The sequence below is a fragment of the Solanum dulcamara genome, chromosome 1 (assembly GCF_947179165.1).
Source record: "Solanum dulcamara chromosome 1, daSolDulc1.2, whole genome shotgun sequence".
NCBI classification, from domain to species: domain Eukaryota; kingdom Viridiplantae; phylum Streptophyta; class Magnoliopsida; order Solanales; family Solanaceae; genus Solanum; species Solanum dulcamara.
In genome coordinates, this window is record NC_077237.1 from 4,929,223 (window position 1) to 4,948,932 (window position 19,710).

Consider the following 19,710-nt stretch of genomic DNA (forward strand, 5'->3'; position numbering starts at 1 on the left):
CTGCTATCTAATATAATGTCATAAAAGTTGTCCATAAATTCAAAATAAGAAACAATGATAAGTAGAACTTGGGCATAAAATAGGCTAAGTAGAGCAATCAGAATTCACAAATCTCATTTATGATTTTGTAGATTCATCAAAATTCTATCTTAAATCATTTAGTTTCACGTTATTTAGTATAAAGAAAAGAAGTTATCACTATTTGACAATCATAAATCATACTAAAGCATGGATTGATATTCTATCAATATTGTTGTATTTGAATCGTATTTTAAGAGATTTTGTGAATTTCTTTTTAACGAAAAATGAATTGCCGAGTAAATAGATCAGATCTGGACACGGCCCGAGACTACACTAAGGAACAAGGAAGCTTGACTGATCGAAACTATTAAATATCTCCTGATTTTCTTAAGGCCACAAATCACGAAAAATCTAGTAAGAGCGTTATTAAAGACTGTTTTCCCGAAAGAAGAGCTGATCGAAAGCTCAACTGTTCTGAATAGTGAGAAAGAATGAATCAAATAATGGACACTGACTACGATTTGAATTGTCTATTCTTAAAAATAATAGATATGTTCAACGCGTCCTGACTAAACAAGAGTTTCTTCAATTTGGTCGGGCTTTAGCGAGAACAGCTGTAATTGAATCGGGAAAGTTTTTCAATTTTTCAATCCGAAAACAAGTCTACAATAACCACGATTCGTATCACTAGTCATCAAATGCCATTGATAGACATGTCTCCATTCAACAGTAACATATGACTTTCGAACATTCAAATTAATTTCATATATGCTTTTGCTTATGGCTATGAATTGGTAAGCTAAGATTTTAAGGAAATTTTAGACAACTTAACATAAGCAAGTATAATGGCAAGATTTTGGTTTATCATGTGTTTTCTCAATAATGAAGTGTTCATAAGTCAAAAAACTCCCTCTTATCGAGATAGATTTGGATAAAACTTTAATTACTAACAAAAAATACGATCGTCAACACATTACAATTTATTTAACTGATCGAAAATAATTCAATATTTTTCCTACTTAATAAGAATTTATTATTGTAACTGGTAAAGTTGCTGCCATTTGACCAGGAGGTCACGGGTTCAAGCCTTGGAAACAGCCTCTGGCAGAAATGCAAGGTAAGGCTACGTACAATAGATCCTTGTGGTCGGGCCCTTCCCCGGACCCTGCGCATAGCGGGAGCTTTAGTGCACCGGACTGCCCTTTTTTTTTTAATAAGAATTTATTATTAATTATGTACGATAAATCTCACGCGTATAAGAATTTATCTTTCAACTCATTTTAAAATAAATATTATTATATTATAAGAAAAAAATTAAAGGAAGAAATTATCTAAAATTAATAAAAGGTACAGCTACATATTAACACATTTTATAATAAGTATTTTTTTGTTTTTAATAAAAAAAATTTGGGTTTGAATATCCTAAATATGAAATTGCCTCTATTAAAAAAAGCTTTACCCCAATATAAATTTTTTGATATGAATTTGAATTTAGTCGGTCTTTTCAAGCACAAGTGGTTGAAAAAACAAAAATAATCCAGCATATAAGTTTTACTACTCATAACCATAGCTCTGTTTCTTCATCTTCCTCACTTCTCCATTACTGTAACAGTTGCAGAAAAAGTGAAGAAAAACAGCCATGGATCCTTCGGATAACAATCCTTCTCCTTCTCAACAATCTTTACCTTATATTACTAGTAACAATCCCCTTCAATTCACCATTCATTTGCCCAATTCTACTCCCAATTTCACTTCAATTCCAAATTCTAACCCTAACCCTGACCCGAACCCGAACCCATATTCTCATTCCGATTCAATATCAGACCAGCTTCTTTCCCTCTCCATTCCGACGAAAAGGAGACGAGGTAGACCTCGAAGTACTACGACGTCGTCTTTGGACCAGGTATATATATGTATGACAATTTCCCCTAATTCCTCTAATGATTTTGATCAGTTATAACCCTAATGGTAATTTACAGTAGCATTCTTCTGTTCAGTTTAGCAAAACCCTTGTGGAAAATTCGAATCTTGTGCGTAATTTGACTGCTAGAAAAACTACTGCTTCTTCTGATGCTTCGGATGAGATTATTGTAATTAACAAAGAAGCTACGACTGAGGCGTTAATTGCTTTAACTGCGGGGTTTCCAGCTGATTCCTTGACTGATGAGGAGATTGAAGCTGAGGTTGTTTCTGTAGTGGGTGGTATTGAACAGGTTAATTACATTCTTATTAGAAACCATATACTTACTAAATGGCGCGTAAATGTGTCGACTTGGATAACGAAAGAGATGTTTTTTGACGTTATACCTAAGCATTGTAGGGCTCTGCTGGATTCTGCTCATAATTATTTGGTATCACGTGGGTATATTAATTTTGGAGTTGCGCCGGCTATTAAGGATAGGATTCCAGCTGAGCCGAGTAAGCCTAGTGTTATCATTATTGGGGCGGGACTTGCAGGGTTAGCTGCAGCGAGGCAGCTGATGTTGTTTGGGTTTAAGGTTACAGTTTTGGAGGGAAGAAAACGTCCGGGTGGAAGGGTGTACTCGAAAAAAATGGAAGGTGGGAACAAGGTAGCTGCTGCTGATTTAGGAGGGAGTGTGTTGACAGGTACACTAGGGAACCCTCTAGGTCTTTTGGCACGGCAGCTTTCTTACACACTTCACAAGGTCAGAGACAAATGCCCTCTTTATCGTGTGGATGGGAAGCCAGTTGATCAAGATTTAGATCGCAAGGTGGAGACTGCTTATAATCTACTTTTGGAGAAGGCAAGCAAGCTCAGGCAGTTAATGGGAGAAGTTTCTCAGGATGTTTCTCTTGGAGCAGCATTGGAGACTTTCCGTCAGGATTATGAAGATGCCGTGAATGAAGAGGAGATGGGTTTGTTTAATTGGCATCTGGCAAATCTGGAATATGCAAATGCAGGTTTGATTTCTAAGCTTTCCTTAGCATTTTGGGACCAAGATGACCCCTTTGACATGGGAGGGGATCATTGCTTCCTGCCTGGAGGAAATGGAAAACTAGTGCATGCATTGTCCGAAAATGTACCTATTCTTTATGAAAAAATTGTGCATACCATTCGTTATGGTACCGATGGAGTACAGGTTGTCGCTGGGGGCCAACTATTTGAGGGAGATATGGCGCTGTGCACTGTTCCACTAGGAGTTCTGAAAGGTGGTTCGATTAAGTTCAGTCCAGAGTTGCCTCAGCGGAAGCTTGATGGAATAAAAAGATTGGGATTTGGATTATTAAATAAGGTTGCAATGCTTTTCCCATATGTGTTCTGGGGCACTGATCTCGATACTTTTGGTCATCTTACTGATAATTCTAGTAGCAGGGGTGAATTCTTTCTGTTCTATAGCTATGCAACTGTTGCTGGCGGTCCCTTATTGTTAGCTCTTGTTGCTGGGGAAGCTGCACACAAGTTTGAGACCATGCCTCCGACTGATGCAGTGACAAAAGTTCTTCAAATTCTGAAAGGTAAACTGCAATTTTTGTTGCTACTTACTTCCTTAGTCCTGAAATTTAATTTCTCATTCTGTTGTATAAGATACAATTCAGCATTGGAACAAGAAGAAAAGAACAATAGTTTGGTGAGCAGAAAAATTAAACTTTCAATGGAGATTGTGCCATTTTCTCTTGGTTGTCTTGGTTAAAAAGAGATACTGAGTAACAGTGACGTGACTGTTTTATGTTCAATGCTCTCAATTTCGAATTAATTTTTTCATTAGGTTGATACTTTAGAAAAGGTGTAGTATGAAGAAGTATCGAATAATCCTATTAACATGGAAAATAAAAGGTAATTCATATAAAAATGACCAATTAATTCATTACAAAAAAAGAAAATGATTCTGAACTCTATTCATTATCAAACCAAAAAGATAATATTTTTAAAATGTTATAGATATGATCTTTTATCATACAAATCGATTTATTATGAAAATGATGATTCCTCCTTATCTTGGGTGTAATTGCTTGTATGTGAAAAGATGCACTTTCACATTGAATGGTTACTTGAAGATTGGCTTTCCTGCTGATAAAGTTTGTCAAATATCATGATCATTGAAGCTTGAGCTAACTAGCCTTTAAATTTCTTACTTGTGATTATAAACTTGGTTCAGATGGAGTAACATTGCACTTTGTACTTCAGCACCCGGGGGACAAACGTAGTTATTGTGAGCTAGCTCTTTAATAAACTTCAGTACTCCCTTGCTTTCCCCAGACCCTGCTAACATGAGATGCTTTATGCACTAGGCTACCCTTTTTTACTCCCATTGGCGCGTTTTGTCTCCAATTGACACTTTTTCTTGATTTCAAAAACTGTTACTTATATGGAAATCAAAGTCCCTCCATTCTTACCTCTCTTCACAAAACTTGAGAAGAAGTGGCTTCAACAACTTGACCACTCTATGTTGGTTAACAATGAACCATGGGTCCTAGGATTTATTTTAACCCAGTTTCAAGTTGGGTAATTACACTAATATAAGAGATAAAAGCTATTTGTCGGTAGCAAGAGCTAAACTCCACTCTCCTTCCCAATTAAATGTCTTTTTTTACTTGGCATGATTTCTTTTGGAATTGTATTATTTACGAAAAAAGTCATGAAGCAAGTGCTGATGGTGTTCAAAAAGAGAGATGGTTTTTTCTTCTTTTAACTAAGCAAGGTTTCTAGAATTCCATCTTAGAATCAAAATGAATATACAACAACATACCCAATGTAATCCCACAAGAATCAAATGATTATATTTTCCAAATTACACCAATAAGCTAAAGATTTGAAACATTTAAATTTTACAAAACATACCAATCAATTTTATTTTTTTATTGCAAAATGTAGTGTATCTTCTTTTTCTACAAATTTCTACTGATCCTCTCTTCACAAGCTATTTGAATATACATAAAGGGCAGTGTTCCAAAGTGTTCCGAGCTGCCTTTCCTCTTTCTCCAACCAATAAAGTTCCTTCAAAATGTATCTTTTTAATGGTGTGTCCTTCAAAGTGTATTGCCCACTGAACTCTCATAATATGTTGCAGAACATACTTCGTATCTGCCATACTGCCACTTTTTTACCTTCTTGAAAGAATGAATCTATATCTTTTCTTCTTAGACTCTATGCTTGAGTTAATCAATCTTCTTCAGTATTTTGCATTTGATAGAAATATGTGGTTGTATCTCTCTGTTTCAGTAAAGATAAAATATTGTGGCCTTTTCAAAAGGCATTGTTACATGGAGCTTGCTGTTAAGGTTCTTGCTTCTGATGTAGTAATGAGAATTTCGGACATTGCTATCAGGTATATATGAACCACAAGGAATTGAAGTGCCAGAGCCAATCCAAACTGTATGTACGAGATGGGGAAGTGATCCTTTCAGCTTGGGTTCTTACTCTAATGTTGCAGTAGGGGCATCAGGAGATGACTATGATATATTAGCAGAAAGTGTGGGCGATGGCAGACTTTTCTTTGCTGGTGAGGCCACAAATAGGCGCTATCCAGCCACTATGCACGGAGCTTTTCTTAGTGGGCTTAGAGAAGCTAGGAACATTGCCCACCATGCTAAGCTTAGAACCATGAGTTTGAAGGTTGAGAAAAAACCATCAAAGAACGCTCATTATTATGCTTCTGTTCTGGATGACTTATTTAGGGAGCCAGACTTGGAATTTGGTAGTTTTTCTATAATTTTTGCTAGAAAGAGTTCTGATCTCGAGTCGCCAGCAATTTTGAGGGTGACTTTCAGTGGGCCCCAAACACGGAATCATGATGGGATAAGACCTGGTCGACATCTTTCTAATAAATTACTCTTTCAGCAGCTTCAGTCCCAATTTAATAACCAGCATGAGCTTCATGTTTATACTTTGTTGTCCAAGCAACAAGCTCTAGACCTTAGAGAGGTTAGAGGTGGTGATGAGATGAGGCTGAGTTTCCTTTCTGAGAAGCTTGGGGTGAAGCTGGTTGGTAGAAAAGGTTTGGGTCCATCTGTTGATTCTATAATTGCTTCAATTAAGGCTGAGAGGGGAAGGCGCAAACCTGGTAAGCTTAAATCTGGCATGTCATCCTCTCTCTCTCTCTCTCTCTCTATATATATATATATATATATATATATATATATTCGTTCTCCCTCCCTCTCTCAATATAGAGGATTAGAAACCGTGGCACATATCAATTTAAGCCTAAAGAATTTTCCTTAAATAGGTGTCATGAAGTCAAAAGCCACCACTCTCAAGCGAAAAATAGTTAGGTATGAGCACTCACCCTCTTTCTCTTTCCCTTTCCTCCCTTTATCTCTAGTTTGTTCTTTTCTTTTCTTGTTGGGCGTGAATCTCAGCTTTCTCTGGATCCTGTTTTTGAACTATTTCAGGAAGGCTACAGTTGTAAGCGGAGGCAATAGAAGCACTTCTTCCCCTGCTTCTAGCAACAGGATTAAAGCAGTTGGCAGCAGCACTACCGCGATCCCTCTGACAAATGTTGACTTGGAACCTAAACCAGTTTGCGCTATTGGATCTGTAAGTTCTCCAAGTTTGAATATTAGTGTAAATGACAACATGGGGTCAAAACCAGCGGGCAGTAATTCTGTACACCTGCTTCTTAATGCAAGCATTGGAGACAAGTTTGAGGGTAATATTGGTAGTTCTACTGCTCCGATTTTGAATGTTGTAGGAAAGACAGGAAGCAATAGTGCTGGGCTTATTTATCCCAGGAGTGCATATGATAATAGCACGGATACATGTGCTCCGCCTTCTAGTGGAAATTCGGCTAGTCAGCATACATCAGGTATATTACGGTAGCAGACACTTTCCTTTGCTTGCCTGTTATATAATTTATCTTTATGCCATTTTCCCACTATGCTCCTTAGATTCTGTTGTGGCATTTTAAGTTCTGTTGTTGTCGTCTCCATGTTATAGCAAACTAGCATACGTAGTGTGTACTTGTAAAAGTAGCTGCCGTGAGGACGAAAAACTGCAATTTAACTCTATCTGATTCACTGATTGTTGACCTTTATATGCCGGCTATCAGGTGATGGGGATATGGAGAGTGTGATGCTTGACGGGGAATGTAGGATGTGATTGTCAGCTTGACACCTTTCACAACTATGGTGCTTAACGAGGGATCTAGGATGTGATTGTCAGCTTGACATCTTTTGCAACTATGGTGCTTAACGGGAAATCTAGGATGTGATTGTCGTCTTGACACCTTTCACTTGCTTGCTCCTCATCTTCATGCGCTATGTATATTTTACAGCTGAGAACCGGAGGTTGAATGACCACGCCAAGAAAAAGCTCTCTTGCTTTTCCATCTTATAATACTGCAGTCTGCAGTTGTTCTGTTTAGTGTGCTTGTTATACTACTGGGTAACTTAAAAAGGCAGGGCATCCTTTTGGGATTTCAATCCCTTTGTATATAGTGCAAATTTTAGGAGTTCACTAACTAGCAGTTTTAGTTGCCAATTTCTTGGTACAGTTCTACATTTTATCCCCAAGAGGGGAACCTTTTTTTATTTATTTTTTAATATCTAGAAGCAGTATAGATTTACTGAAGAAAAGAATGGGCTTATTTGACCATGACAATTATATACTACTTTTTCCTGGATTTGCACAATAACATCATATCCAGTGTAATTTCACAAGTGAGGTTTGAGGTAGAAAGTAGAGAGGTGGTTTATGATGGATCCTTGGTTCAGCAAGCACTATATGACTTGAATTTTATTGCAATAATGATTGGAGTTCAGTTTATATGTATTGAATTTCATGTAAAAATAACTGAAATTGCTTGTTTTAATTTTTTTTTGAAATTAGGGTTTAAAAAGGGAAACTTGTCTGAACTGGGTCTTGAAGTCGTGTATCTAAAAACACCATTATCATAAATGTGTAATTAAAATCACTTCACAAATCCTTTGATATATTCCTAGTTTGGACATAATTGATCTAATTTCATGAATATTGTTCCTATTATAATCTCAATTTTATCCTATATTTGCCGTTGACATATATTTTTGTAAAAAAAATAGTATAGACAACTTCACAAACCCTTTGATATATTCCTAGGTAGTTCTTTATGTCCTAGCCAACAAAATCAATTTCTTTTGAATTCGAATATAATTAAAATTTTATTTTGTTTGGGTTATAAAATAGAAATTTAAAAATGTAAGAATGTAGTTTCTTATAATTTATAACATCATATTCTGTTCAAGACATAATACATTTAGCTTCATACTATAAACTTGTAATAATTTTTATTTATAATGATGAGTGTTAGCTCAAGTACATATGTCAGCAATGTGGTGCAGATAGGTTTGTGTTCTGATAAAAACTTTATTAATATGTATGAATGTGAGACTATTTTGATTCAAAATTCTAAATACTAGATAATGTTCTAGTATTAAAAACTTGGGAAATTGAAACAATTTTTTTTTTTAAAAAAGAAGATTTACTGCATTATTATTACTAATAATCTCATAACAATCCTTTCATTAGTAATCCTCGCAAAACAATCCATTCGTTTGAATATCTGCATAACTAGTATATGAACCAAACGACCCTTAGGTACATGGTTTCATATTTGAACCATGAAGCTGAGTATTTAGAACACAACATAAGAATCAGCTAAAGCAGTCTACAAACAATACATTCCTCAATGGACAAACACAACTAGGGCGGAAAAGAGGAAAAGGCAGTCCGGTGCACTGAGTACCCCGTAATGTAGCCAGCCTATCCAGAGCAACTTATAAGTCACACGGAGACAACTTTACTGTTGCTCAAAAACGAACAATGCTCCACTTTTACAAACACAACTAGAATGGTCATAAATTCAAGATCCCTTTTTCTTCTCTTTCCTGACTACTTTGAGCTCTCACTTTTACATTTTTCATCTAGTATAACAAAGTATATGAATCATGATACAGGAGGAGAGTCCTCCATAAGAAAAGTATCGTCGAGGTTAAAGAGTACAATCGAGCTAAAGGACTTCAGCGTTCCTTATTCTCCGGACCAGCATTATGATTTCAATGTCCCTCCCAACCACTCTTCTAATTTCACTTCTTTATCAGCTTTAAATTCATCAAAGTTATCGGATAAAGACAGCAGTTGATCATAGGACATGCTTTTGTTTACCTGTTCTTGTTGTAGCTCATTTACGGTTTGACTTGACAATGCTAAGTCTTCACTATTAGCCCGTCCAATTGAGGAAGAAGAGCTCACATCTGCAGCTAATAGTGCATCATTACTACAGGTCAAAGATAGTTCATCCTTGTCCGAGGAAGATGGTTCACTCTTGGCTAGTTGAGATTCTCCAGTCTCTAACTGAGGCCACTTAAAGTTACTAGCCTTTTGTTTTGCGGACTTAAAAACGTTTGAGAGATATCCAGCTGTCCTTTCATCATCCTCTTCTGAACCTGTATTGCGAACCCAGGTGGAAGGACTCCAAGAGGTAGTTATACCAATTGGGAAACTTGAACTGGGTCTGCTAATCAATCCTTTTTTTGGTTGTTTCTTTGAAATGACAGCCAGAGTATGTCTGAGATCTTTGATCATATCGTTAGCAATTGGAACACCACACTCTTTCATCGACCTGATCACGGTGATGGAATCCTCTGAATCTTCTGAGTGGAGAGCCATTTCGCGGGATTTCAATTCGGTATTGTTTTTAAGCTTTACAAGGTTGGGAGCTGCTTTCTCGGTATGCTGTTGAATATAGAAAAGCCCCACAGAGGGCTCATTTGCAATGAAATTTATCATCTCCGCCAAGGATTCAGTTATCTCTACAAAGCCGTCCACTGTGGAAAATTCATGCATCTTTTTGAAGGCCAACAGTTCATCATCACTGGTCGGGCAAGAAATATAATGAGAAAGCTTGTTCAGATAAATAATTCAACAGTCAGAAACGGGAATTTTCTTTACATTATGTGTGTATTGTATAGGATGAATACAACAACAACAATATACCCAGTGCAATCCCACAAGTGGGGGTTTGGGAGGGTAGGATGTACGTAGACTTACCCCTACCTTTCTATACGATGCAGATTTCTTGGGACGGTTCATCCCACTTCTAGAAGTATTAGTGGTTTAATGATCATGTGAGAGACAATATTTGAAGGGTAAAAACTAATAAGCCAGTAAATGCTTCTGGATCTAAGCTTGTGCCGAAAAAGGTCAATAATCATAGTAAAAAACAGTTGTCATAATCAATATTCAGAAAACGAACTTTCCCGTTATGTGAATAGATTTGCTATTCCAGTAACGGAATTGCTCCGTGTCTACATCTCTAGGCTCTTGTTAAGCATGTTTTGGAATACCAAAAGCATCAGCAAGGGGCAAATATTTGAGGGGTAAAAACTAAAAATCGAGGAAATTCTTTTGGATCTAAGCTTGTGCCGAAAATGTCAATAATCATAGTCAAAAACAGCTGTCATAATTAATATTCAAAAAATGAACTTTCCCGTTATGTGATTAGATTTTCTATTTCAGTAATGGAATCGCTCCATGTCTATATCTCTAGGCTCTTGTTAAGCGTGTTTTGGAATACCAAAAGCATCAGCGAGCCCTAAATTTGTTTGTTAAGAAAGGTTAGACATAGACTCTTACATAGTAAAACAATGACAAGTGAGATGTTCCTAAGCTGGACAGTTCTTAGCAACACATGCTTCCTAGGAAATTCCTAGAAAACACTAAGAAATAACAAAAAGGGCTCGTTTATTTCCACACCTTTTAATTTTTCAAAAAAGTTTTTCTGGTTACCTCTTAATTTTTATCAAACTGATGTGAATCTTAATGACAAGGTTTCCCTTATATGGTAAGTGTATTTAACCACTTTTTTATCCTTTCAAGCAACCCTACATATGGAAGGTGTTAGTAGGTTGAATTACACGTTATCAAGTGCTGTAAGTCTTTCCTACTAAGGTTGACGATGGAGTTATGATAGGATATACGTAGACCCCAAGCTTTGCGGGGTAGAGAGGCTATTTCCAATGGACCCTCGGCTCAAAAGAAGTGTAGACAAACATAAAAATGAACTGCTTGCACAGATTTAATATAATAGATCGACAAAGAAAACTTAAAATTGTTCATGTTTCACAAAAAAGTCATGCCAACTCAGGCATGTTTTTTTACAACTTTCTAAGGTCTCCTTCGATAGACATGGTTTGGAGTTGATATCGGGTATGAAACCTGAGATGGGTTTTTCTTTTTTTACTTTAGCAGACTAACATAATATGAATTACACTTAATACATTCTAGAAAGACACTTCCGAGAGGAAACTGATAATATGATGTGAACATAGACTGTGATTATCACATACCAAACAAGCTGATGATGGGAACAAGAAGGGGAATGAACCAAAATCAACTTATCAACGAGACAAAAGAAAACAGAAACTACAGTGAGACCCAACATTAGCCTCTCCACAACTCCCAACCCCACCATACAACAACAACAACAACAACATACACGGTGTAATCCCACAAAGTGGGTTCTGGAAAGGGTAGAGTACATGCAAACCTTACCCTACCTGGGAGTAGAGAGGTTGTTTTTGATAGACCCTCGCCTTAAAGAAAAACAGTTCAAAGCATTAGGCTCTGTTAAAGGCCTGATCCAGTATGACCTCAAATCAGACCCAAGCAGTTGTCTTATCTAGCTCAAGAGGAATATGTTTACAACAACAACAACATCCCTAGTGTAATGGCACAAGTGGGGTCTTGGGGAAGATAGGATGTACGCAAAACTTACGACTAGTCGACTACCTTGGTGGTGTACAGAAGTCGTTTATACACAGGAATATGTTTACTACTTTGGAAAATCAAACTGGACACAGCAAATTCAGAAACAAGAAGTGCCTGCCCACATCCTTTTGAAGTGAACTGCGACATCAACAATACCGATGAATCACCAAAAAAGGAAAGTGTACATTAAAACTGTTTAGCCGGTTAGCAGTCCAAAAATAGTAATCAGGTGTTGTTCATTCCCTTTGAGCATAAAATTAGTCCCAATACATCACCAGTAAGAAACTCCACTAGAGTAGCAATTTGATTAATTCCGTTTGTTATCATTACAATTTTCTTTAGATTTTCATAACTTGATTTGCAGCTTCTTTTTATTTTATTATCTTGTAAGAACATATCATTCTTGGCACAACAATTAGCAATAACAGCAGGTTGCAAATAAGATGCAACTTATGGTCAGAGATAGCAATTCAATGAAATATAGCAATTCAATGTAATAAAATACTTTCCTAAGAAAAACGGAAAAAGGAATATAGTTCCAAATTTTCTTTTTCCATAAATATCTTACTTGAACATAGATCATGTCCAACGATAAGCCAATTTGAAGTTGAGAGACACTATGATTTATGCAACCTGCAGAATAAAGTAGGTAACGTTGAAATATTTCTTATTTCTTCTCGATTCCTGTCAAAAAGGAATAATTGGAATAGAGGATTCATATCTTTTGTTTTTTTCTTAAAAAAAAACGATCAATAAACATCCATAATTCTAACTCCATTTTGTAAATTTGAAAATATTATGCCGATAAAAGATACTCCAGGCGTCATGCAATTAGGTCATTGATTCAGCAATGTTAATTCTATCGTTCCAGCGTTTTCAAAATTCACCTATAAGCAGGGTCAGATCCAATGGGTTCAAAGTTCTTAGTATTGAACACTCATTATAGTTTTGAAGTTACGGGTTCATATCCACTATTTGTGGCAACTTTAGTGGATATTAACACATAAATTTATACTTTGCGTGAAAAGTACTGGATTCAGATGAGCCCGGTACCTGCACCATGCATCCGTCTTTGGCTATAAGCTACTACACTGAAAAAACAAAACAGGAATACACTAAGAATTGTTCTCGATTTTGAGAACTTGCTGAGGGTGAAGTAACCTAAAAAGAGACTTTCTACTTTGTTTACACCTTAAATACCAGGTTTTCCCTTTCTCCCAATAATGAACCTTACCTAATTAAACAACAAACACATTCCAAGTTCAGAAAATCACTACTGATTCTAAATTAGTACTCCCTCGGTTTCAATTTGTTTGTTTTACTTTCCTTTTAAGTCTGTTTCAAAAAGAATGTCGCTTTCCTTCATTGACAACTCTTTGATTCCAACTTTCCATGACATGTTTAAGAACACAGAATTTGAGTATATCCAACATATCTTTCGTTTAAGACCACAAAAGTCAAAAATATTCTTTACTCTCTTAAATGCCGTCCGTGTCAAGTCAAAACCAGCGACAAAGTGAATCGGTGGGAGTATCTGTTTACATTACATTCTTGAAATTCTTTTTCCTATCAATGCAAATCTATAGCCTGTAAAACTGAAAGAGGAAAAGAAAAACCAAGCTTCAATTTTTTTGGCAGTAGAAATTACAAGGTGAGAAATCGAATCCTCACCAACAAGGTGAAAGTTCAGCTAGCCAACCAACTGATCTACTAAGATTCTCCAACCAAGATTCCATTTGACCTCGAAAAAACTCTAAACTACCCAAAAGTAAAGTGTTCAATCAATCAACCAATACCCACCTAGATATAACAAAAGCCCACTTCTCAAAAACCAATTTTTAGCTCAAATTTTCAATCATTTGCTAACAATCAACCAATACCCACTTAGATATAACAGAAACCCACTTCTCAAAAATCAATTTTTAGCTCAAATTTTCAATCATTTGCTAATACTCAACCAATACCCACCTAGATATAACAGAAACCCACTTCTCAAAAATCAATTTTTAGCTCAAATTTTCAATCATTTGCTAACAATCAACCAATACCCACCTAGATATAACAGAAACCCACTTCTCAAAAATCAATTTTGACCTCAAATTCTCTATCATTTGCTAACAATCAACCAATACTTTATACCCACCAAGATACAACAAAAACCCACATCTCAAAAAACATTTTCTATTTCAAATTCTCTATCAATTATCTAACAATCAACCAATACCCACTTACATATAACAATAAACCCACTTCTCAAAAACCAATTTTTAGCTCAAATTCTTTATCAATAAGCCAATTAAAAAACATCCCACAAGAAATTTTTCATCTCTTCCTTCAAACACCCATAGATGGTACAACATTATTAAAAAAAAAAAAAAGTGCAAAATCGAGTAGCTTACAGATCAAAGTAGAAAAATTGGAGCTTCCTTCGGCCTGTTGATGAGTTTCGACAAAAATTGTATAAGGCTATTTAATGTAGTAATTATAGGTAAGAGAATTAGGTATTTGTCTGTACTATGTTAGATGTTGAAAACCAAAACAATAGAAAAGGAAAACTACTTTTCGTTTTTTTACCTTTTTTGGTCGTTATTTTGAGTACCGATTCTTTTATTTTTCGAAATCTTGAATCCGTCTTTATCATTAGGTAACACGAAAAATACCTAAATCGCAAAAAAAATTCATTTTATGTAAGGAAAGATTTAGGATAATTGCCTTATTACTTTTTTTTTTTGATTTTATCTTTATCTATTATTATTATTTTAATTTTCTTTTAAATTTATCAATTATTGATGTCGGACAGTGTGTATTGAAAAAAATTAATACAATCTACTAAAATATTATATTTATCAAAATAATATAATATATTATAATTTAATATGATTCGATATATTATGAAACAATACGTATTAATGCTAGCTGTTAGTTATCATATAGGAGTTAGGGGTACCGGGTACAACTTGAACAGAGTAATGTACATTAGTTGGACTATTTGTTGAATGTTAAAAGTGGCCCAACTTTGATATATTACTCAAATTTCTTTAAGAAAAATTACGCGGATAAATAAATATATATTAATTAATTAATATAACTATAATTTAATTAAATTATCATTTGAGTCCAGAATTTATATAATTGGGCTCCCAATATAAATCTAAAATTTGTATATACTTATCTTAACTTGTATATAATTATCATGTTGATACATTTAATTTGTATAAATTTTTAAAAATTTCTAAATGTATAAATACTGAATTTGTATATACTTACCATATTTGTATATTGACAACGAACTATATAAAGGAAAATCCTCATAACCAACGAAACTATAACTATGGAACGTAATTAGAAAAACTATAACTAAGGAACATAATTCAGATGCTTATAGTAGCTATTTGTGAAATTTCTTATTATACGACCTAATGTGTTGTTTTTTCATTTCGATTTCTTTGTTTTACTTTTTTTTTAGTCCATTAAACAATTTTTTTTTATAATTCTTTAATTTCAATTTTTCACATGATATGTTTAAATTAAAACCACACAATTAAAATACATTTTGATATATTCTATATATCTTTAATTTAAACCCAAAAAATTCAACTTGTTTTTTTACTTTTTAAAATTTTATATCAAATCAAAACTAGACAAATCAATTGAAACAGAGGGAGAGTAGTATATCGCATGCTAAAATCTACCAAACGTAAAGAACTTTTGTTTGCTTTAACGTGAATAAAAAAAATAAAATGGTGTAATCTCAAATTCTCAACATAAAAAATGATTCAAATATTTCAATTAATTAATATTCCTTTTTTGTAGGCACTATTTAATTGAAATTTGAATTAGCGAGAACGTTGTACTTCAGTTAATTAGATAAAAGTCTTCATGTATTTTGCTGACATTAGTCTCTTTTGTTAGTTGCAACAACAATATAGTCGGTGCAATTTTATAAGTAAAATCTGAAAAGAATAGGATTTACACAAATTTTAATAAGCGTTTGACCCCAAGTTTTCAAGTATTCTTGGTAAAATTTTGCCATGTATTTGGCCACAAATTTCCCAAGAATATTTGTCTGTTTCAAAAAATATTATTTTATATCCACAAATTCTAAAAATTATTTAAAATACCCATAAGTTTGTACAATCATTTTATAATGAACATGTTCCGTTAAAAAAACCTTAAAAAATATTTAATAACAATCAACAAGAACAAAATAACAATATGAGCAAGAACAATACATTAATCGAATTAAAAATAAATTATTCTTTTTTTTCAATCTTATCACTCAAACTATTCTTTTTCGGAGAAGATAGTAACAAACTATTCTTTTATTAATAAATAGAGATATTATATAATGGTGTTGGTTGACAACATTAATGGAGTAAATTGGTAGATAAATATTAATTGAAATAATGGTGGTGGGTGTTTTTATAAAATATAAAAGTTTGAAATAATTTTAAAAAATTCCCCAAGTTCCCAAGTTTAGTTTTTTCTCGAACTTGGAACTCAAATTATATGGACAAACACTCATGCAAGAATTTTTCAAGTTTTTCCCAAAAACTATTGGGGCCAAACGGTTGCGAACAAAAGTTCCAGGTGCTATCTTGCTTCAGTCTGACAAACCAAACCAATATTATCTGTACTCCTTTCAGAAAGAAAATCAAGCTGGACCAGCTAATAATACAATGAAGTTCCATGAAGTTGGTAACATTACATCTTCAAAGCATATGAAATTTTGCATTTTGTTTTCAGGTAAGTTCGATATTACAGGCAATATTCTGTATAAGTTCCTCCTTAAGTAAAGAACAACCTAACTAACTTTTCAAGTTGTTGATCCACAGAGAAACAGAAGTGCCATACAATGGCTTGCATCGCCATGCTTGGAGTACCTGAATATGGTGCTCTCAGTGAGTTGTTCTATTCCACTGAAGTAAACTTTGAAGCGATTCTTGAAATATAACAGGGACATCAAAAATCTTTGCAAGCTCTAATTCCCTGACCAAAAATGACAAAGATCGAGGGAGATATGACTGACAACAAACATGTTGCAACCTCGTGAATAAACACGTTACTTTCTTCTTTACTAGCAAAAAGAGAAATTAAGCCACTTGAGAAGAAAAACCACTAGCCTCCAGATATAGATGCTGATGTAAGTAACAAATAGATCTTCTCCATCCAAGGAGCTGAGTGGCAAGAGACTATGTATGAATAACAGCGCACTAACAGTGAATACAAAATGAAGTATGTTAAGCTAGGATGAGGGGCGAACTCTGGGAAGAGTGTTGAAATAAGACATCATCGCTAAGCACACAGCTGCAGAATTGGAGCTGTTAGATTAAAGTAACACCTGGTTATAAATGAAAGAGAGCAACTGTATTCTGCAAAATTTATTTCTTGTAAGATGGTGTCACGAGGCACACTCTTAATGCAGAAAGTGCAAGCAACCTTATTTCTTGGTTACTTTCCACTGTTTATAGTTATAGCATTACCAAGCTGCAGAAAAAGCAACTTTTCAGCAAAGCTACACAAATGTTGGTTTCGAATGGATATAGAGGATTCATATAGCCAAACACGCCTACTTAGGGATTGAGGAACAATTGTTACTATAGTTGATGGTGGTTGCTTTCTTTCTTTAGCCCTCTCTCTCACTATCTAATAAAGAAATCTGAGGACGGATGCCAGAAGGTCGAGGGTATGTTAATACTGGCGAGGTTAGGAACCCCACTATGACACGACAGCCAAAAAGGAGGCCACCTTGATTGCTATTTCACTTTTAAGAGGAAAACACTCTTAAAAGAAGCATTAACGGGAATAAACATTATACAAAGGTATTCGGTGTCAACAACGGTTTCCAAGAGACGTACATAAGAAATAATGGAGTATCCAGATACACCGCCATACCTAATGGACTTAGAAATTCTCAAATGTTTTCAGTTTCCGTCAAGTCTCTGGAGAGATATCTTCAATACGACATATCAAGGGAAGACTGCCTTATAGCAAGAAGATGAATTCTTGCAAGTCAGTTTCAGGAGAGTTTGAACTGTGAAGACCTCCCAAATAAATGCAGTTATAAACTTACTAACAGATCCAATGAACCGTGGTTACGATTTGATTGCAAAAAGAAATAGATTTAAATCTAATTTGGCTTGTAACCTGAAACCGCATATGAGTACTTCTATAATGCTACCATAATTTAGTTAAACCTACAAATAGCATAATACCATTTACTTGGAGGCAGACTCTCAGCACTTGGGAGCAACTCAAACTCCAAAGGAAGAGGGAAAAAAGCAAACAAAAGAACCACATTGTTCATAAAATGGAACTTCTACCAAGAATAACATTTTGATAACACACAACTTCAAGCTATGTAAGTTCTATATTTCTATACAAACTACTATGTACTATCTAGTTCCACAATCATATATATACAACATCATATTGATATTTACCAATGAAATCAAATAACACTCAACAATTACCAAAAGACTAGAAAGGAGGGAATTATAAAAATACCTTCACTTAACACCATTGAAAATCCTTCCTCAACTTCAGAAACAAGCTTAAAAGCACCCATTTTCCTCATCTAATTCCACTAAAAAAGAAAAAACTGTCAATCTTCCTCATCACTCTCATCACTAAAATAACCTTTCCTCTTCTCCTTCCTTTCCTCCTTCTTGAATTCCTCATTATCTCCCTTCAATAACCTCTCCTCTGCTCCTCTATCCACCACAGAAGCCCAATTATCGTCATCAAAACGCGCTCCCCCTTCATCATCCGCCTCCTCTTCCTCGTCGTCCTCCCACTCCCCACCCCCATCACCCCCCTTTCCTCTTCCTCCTCCTCCTCCATCACCACCACCACCACCACCCCTCCGCCCTTTCTTCGGTGGTTCAGGCCTTTCCCTTGGTCCAAGCAGATTCTTCGGACACTCATACGATAAATGCCCTTCTTCCCCACATTCGTAACACCTACTCTTATCCTTATAAACCTTCTTCCTAATAAACTCAGCTGCACGGCCATTATCGGATGCGATTGAAGCCGTTAGGGTTCGTCCATTCAGGACTTTTTTGTCAATTCCTTTAACGGCTTTGATTGCGTCTTCTCTAGAAACGAAAAGGATGAATGCTACCCCACGGCTCTTTCGGGTGACTCGATCTTTAACTACAGTTACCTTTGCTACCTTGCCGAAGGTGGAGAAGATTGTGTGGAGGTCGGAATTTGTCAGGGTATAATCGAGATTACTCACGTAAACTGTTGACTTTGATGGAGCTAGTCCACCGCTGCCGCTGCTTCCGCCACCGCCGCGCGAGGATTTTGAAGTGGAAACGGTTATGGATGCGGCGGAAGACGACGACGACGGCGCCGGTGATGGTGCGGAGGAGTATCGATAGTAAAAGGTGTCGTCTTCGTCGTCGTCTTCGCTGTACTTTCTCTTCCTCGACATTTTACGGATATTTTTCCCCCAAAAGAAAAACAGTAAACTGAGGAGCCTTCAGTTAATCCATTTTTAAAGGGGTTGGATTAGCCTTCCAGTTATTTACAAGTTAATTTTTTTTTAAAAAAATGGTTTAGTTAACTATATTAAAATCACATGAAATTTAATGTTTTCATTTTAATTTTAACGATTTGATAGTCGTATAAAACAACAATTTTGAAATTTACGTAGCTAAAATATATATAAGTTATGAGGATATTTATATATTATTTATGAGGAGTAGAAGAGGAACCTTTGATTTCTCTTTTCTTTTATCTTTTTTCATGTGTTGTTCCTTTCCCTTTTTCTCTTTGTGGGCGTTTTCAAGATCAGATTTTTATTCAATTTCTCTCTAAAAATTGTATCTTTACCATAGTTATTAACAGTTTCCAATCTTGGCATTGTTGTATGTGCATCTCTAGATCATTGATAACTGTTGTTTGTTGAACTTTTTATTTAGTGGAGTACTTTCATATAGTCACTGCAATTTCATTCTTAGGCTCTTGATTTAAGCTTT

The 19,710-nt window shown here is 35.2% G+C and overlaps 3 protein-coding genes across 12 annotated transcripts; 1 reads left to right on the plus strand and 2 right to left on the minus strand.

Annotated features, from left to right (window-relative positions):
- Positions 1-1,546: 1,546 nt before the first annotated feature.
- Positions 1,547-7,579, plus strand: LOC129899153 (protein FLOWERING LOCUS D). 3 transcript variants are annotated; one of them, XM_055974006.1, is made up of 7 exons: positions 1,547-1,924; positions 2,004-3,498; positions 5,310-6,044; positions 6,207-6,252; positions 6,373-6,517; positions 6,672-6,785; positions 7,029-7,579. In XM_055974006.1, exons 1-7 carry the CDS (start codon positions 1,661-1,663, stop codon positions 7,050-7,052), a joined length of 2,823 nt encoding a protein of 940 aa, XP_055829981.1. In that variant the 5' UTR covers positions 1,547-1,660; the 3' UTR covers positions 7,053-7,579. The 3 variants fall into 3 exon arrangements, with proteins under 3 accessions (XP_055829981.1, XP_055829964.1, XP_055829972.1); XM_055973989.1 differs by having other exon boundaries at positions 6,373-6,785; XM_055973997.1 differs by having other exon boundaries at positions 2,019-3,498; positions 6,373-6,785.
- Positions 7,580-8,488: 909 nt separating this feature from the next.
- LOC129899170 (uncharacterized) lies at positions 8,489-14,277 on the minus strand. The gene is made up of 3 exons (XM_055974016.1): positions 14,125-14,277; positions 12,294-12,358; positions 8,489-9,830 (listed from the first exon to the last, which is right to left on the minus strand). The coding sequence occupies exons 2-3, from the start codon at positions 12,299-12,301 to the stop codon at positions 9,005-9,007; spliced, it is 834 nt and encodes a 277-aa protein (XP_055829991.1). The 5' UTR covers positions 12,302-12,358; positions 14,125-14,277; the 3' UTR covers positions 8,489-9,004.
- A 2,050-nt stretch (positions 14,278-16,327) lies between these two features.
- LOC129899177 (U11/U12 small nuclear ribonucleoprotein 31 kDa protein) lies at positions 16,328-19,221 on the minus strand. Of its 8 annotated transcripts, none has more exons than XM_055974087.1 (2): positions 18,233-19,221; positions 16,328-16,608 (listed from the first exon to the last, which is right to left on the minus strand). In XM_055974087.1, exon 1 carries the CDS (start codon positions 19,161-19,163, stop codon positions 18,330-18,332), a length of 834 nt encoding a protein of 277 aa, XP_055830062.1. In that variant the 5' UTR covers positions 19,164-19,221; the 3' UTR covers positions 16,328-16,608; positions 18,233-18,329. The 8 variants fall into 8 exon arrangements, with proteins under 8 accessions (XP_055830062.1, XP_055830045.1, XP_055830054.1 ...); XM_055974070.1 differs by having other exon boundaries at positions 16,328-16,667; XM_055974079.1 differs by having other exon boundaries at positions 16,328-16,714.
- Positions 19,222-19,710: the final 489 nt, after the last annotated feature.

Bases quoted from the DNA above. Each gene is read 5' to 3' on its own strand.
- LOC129899153 (XM_055973989.1), top strand. From the start codon at position 1,661: ATGGATCCTTCGGATAACAATCCTTCTCCTTCTCAACAATCTTTACCT. The intron at 1,925-2,003 runs GTATATATATGT...AATTTACAGTAG, and splicing joins CGACGTCGTCTTTGGACCAG to CATTCTTCTGTTCAGTTTAG. The intron at 3,499-5,309 runs GTAAACTGCAAT...CATTGCTATCAG, and splicing joins AGTTCTTCAAATTCTGAAAG to GTATATATGAACCACAAGGA.
- LOC129899177 (XM_055974087.1), bottom strand. From the start codon at position 19,163: ATGTCGAGGAAGAGAAAGTACAGCGAAGACGACGACGAAGACGACACC.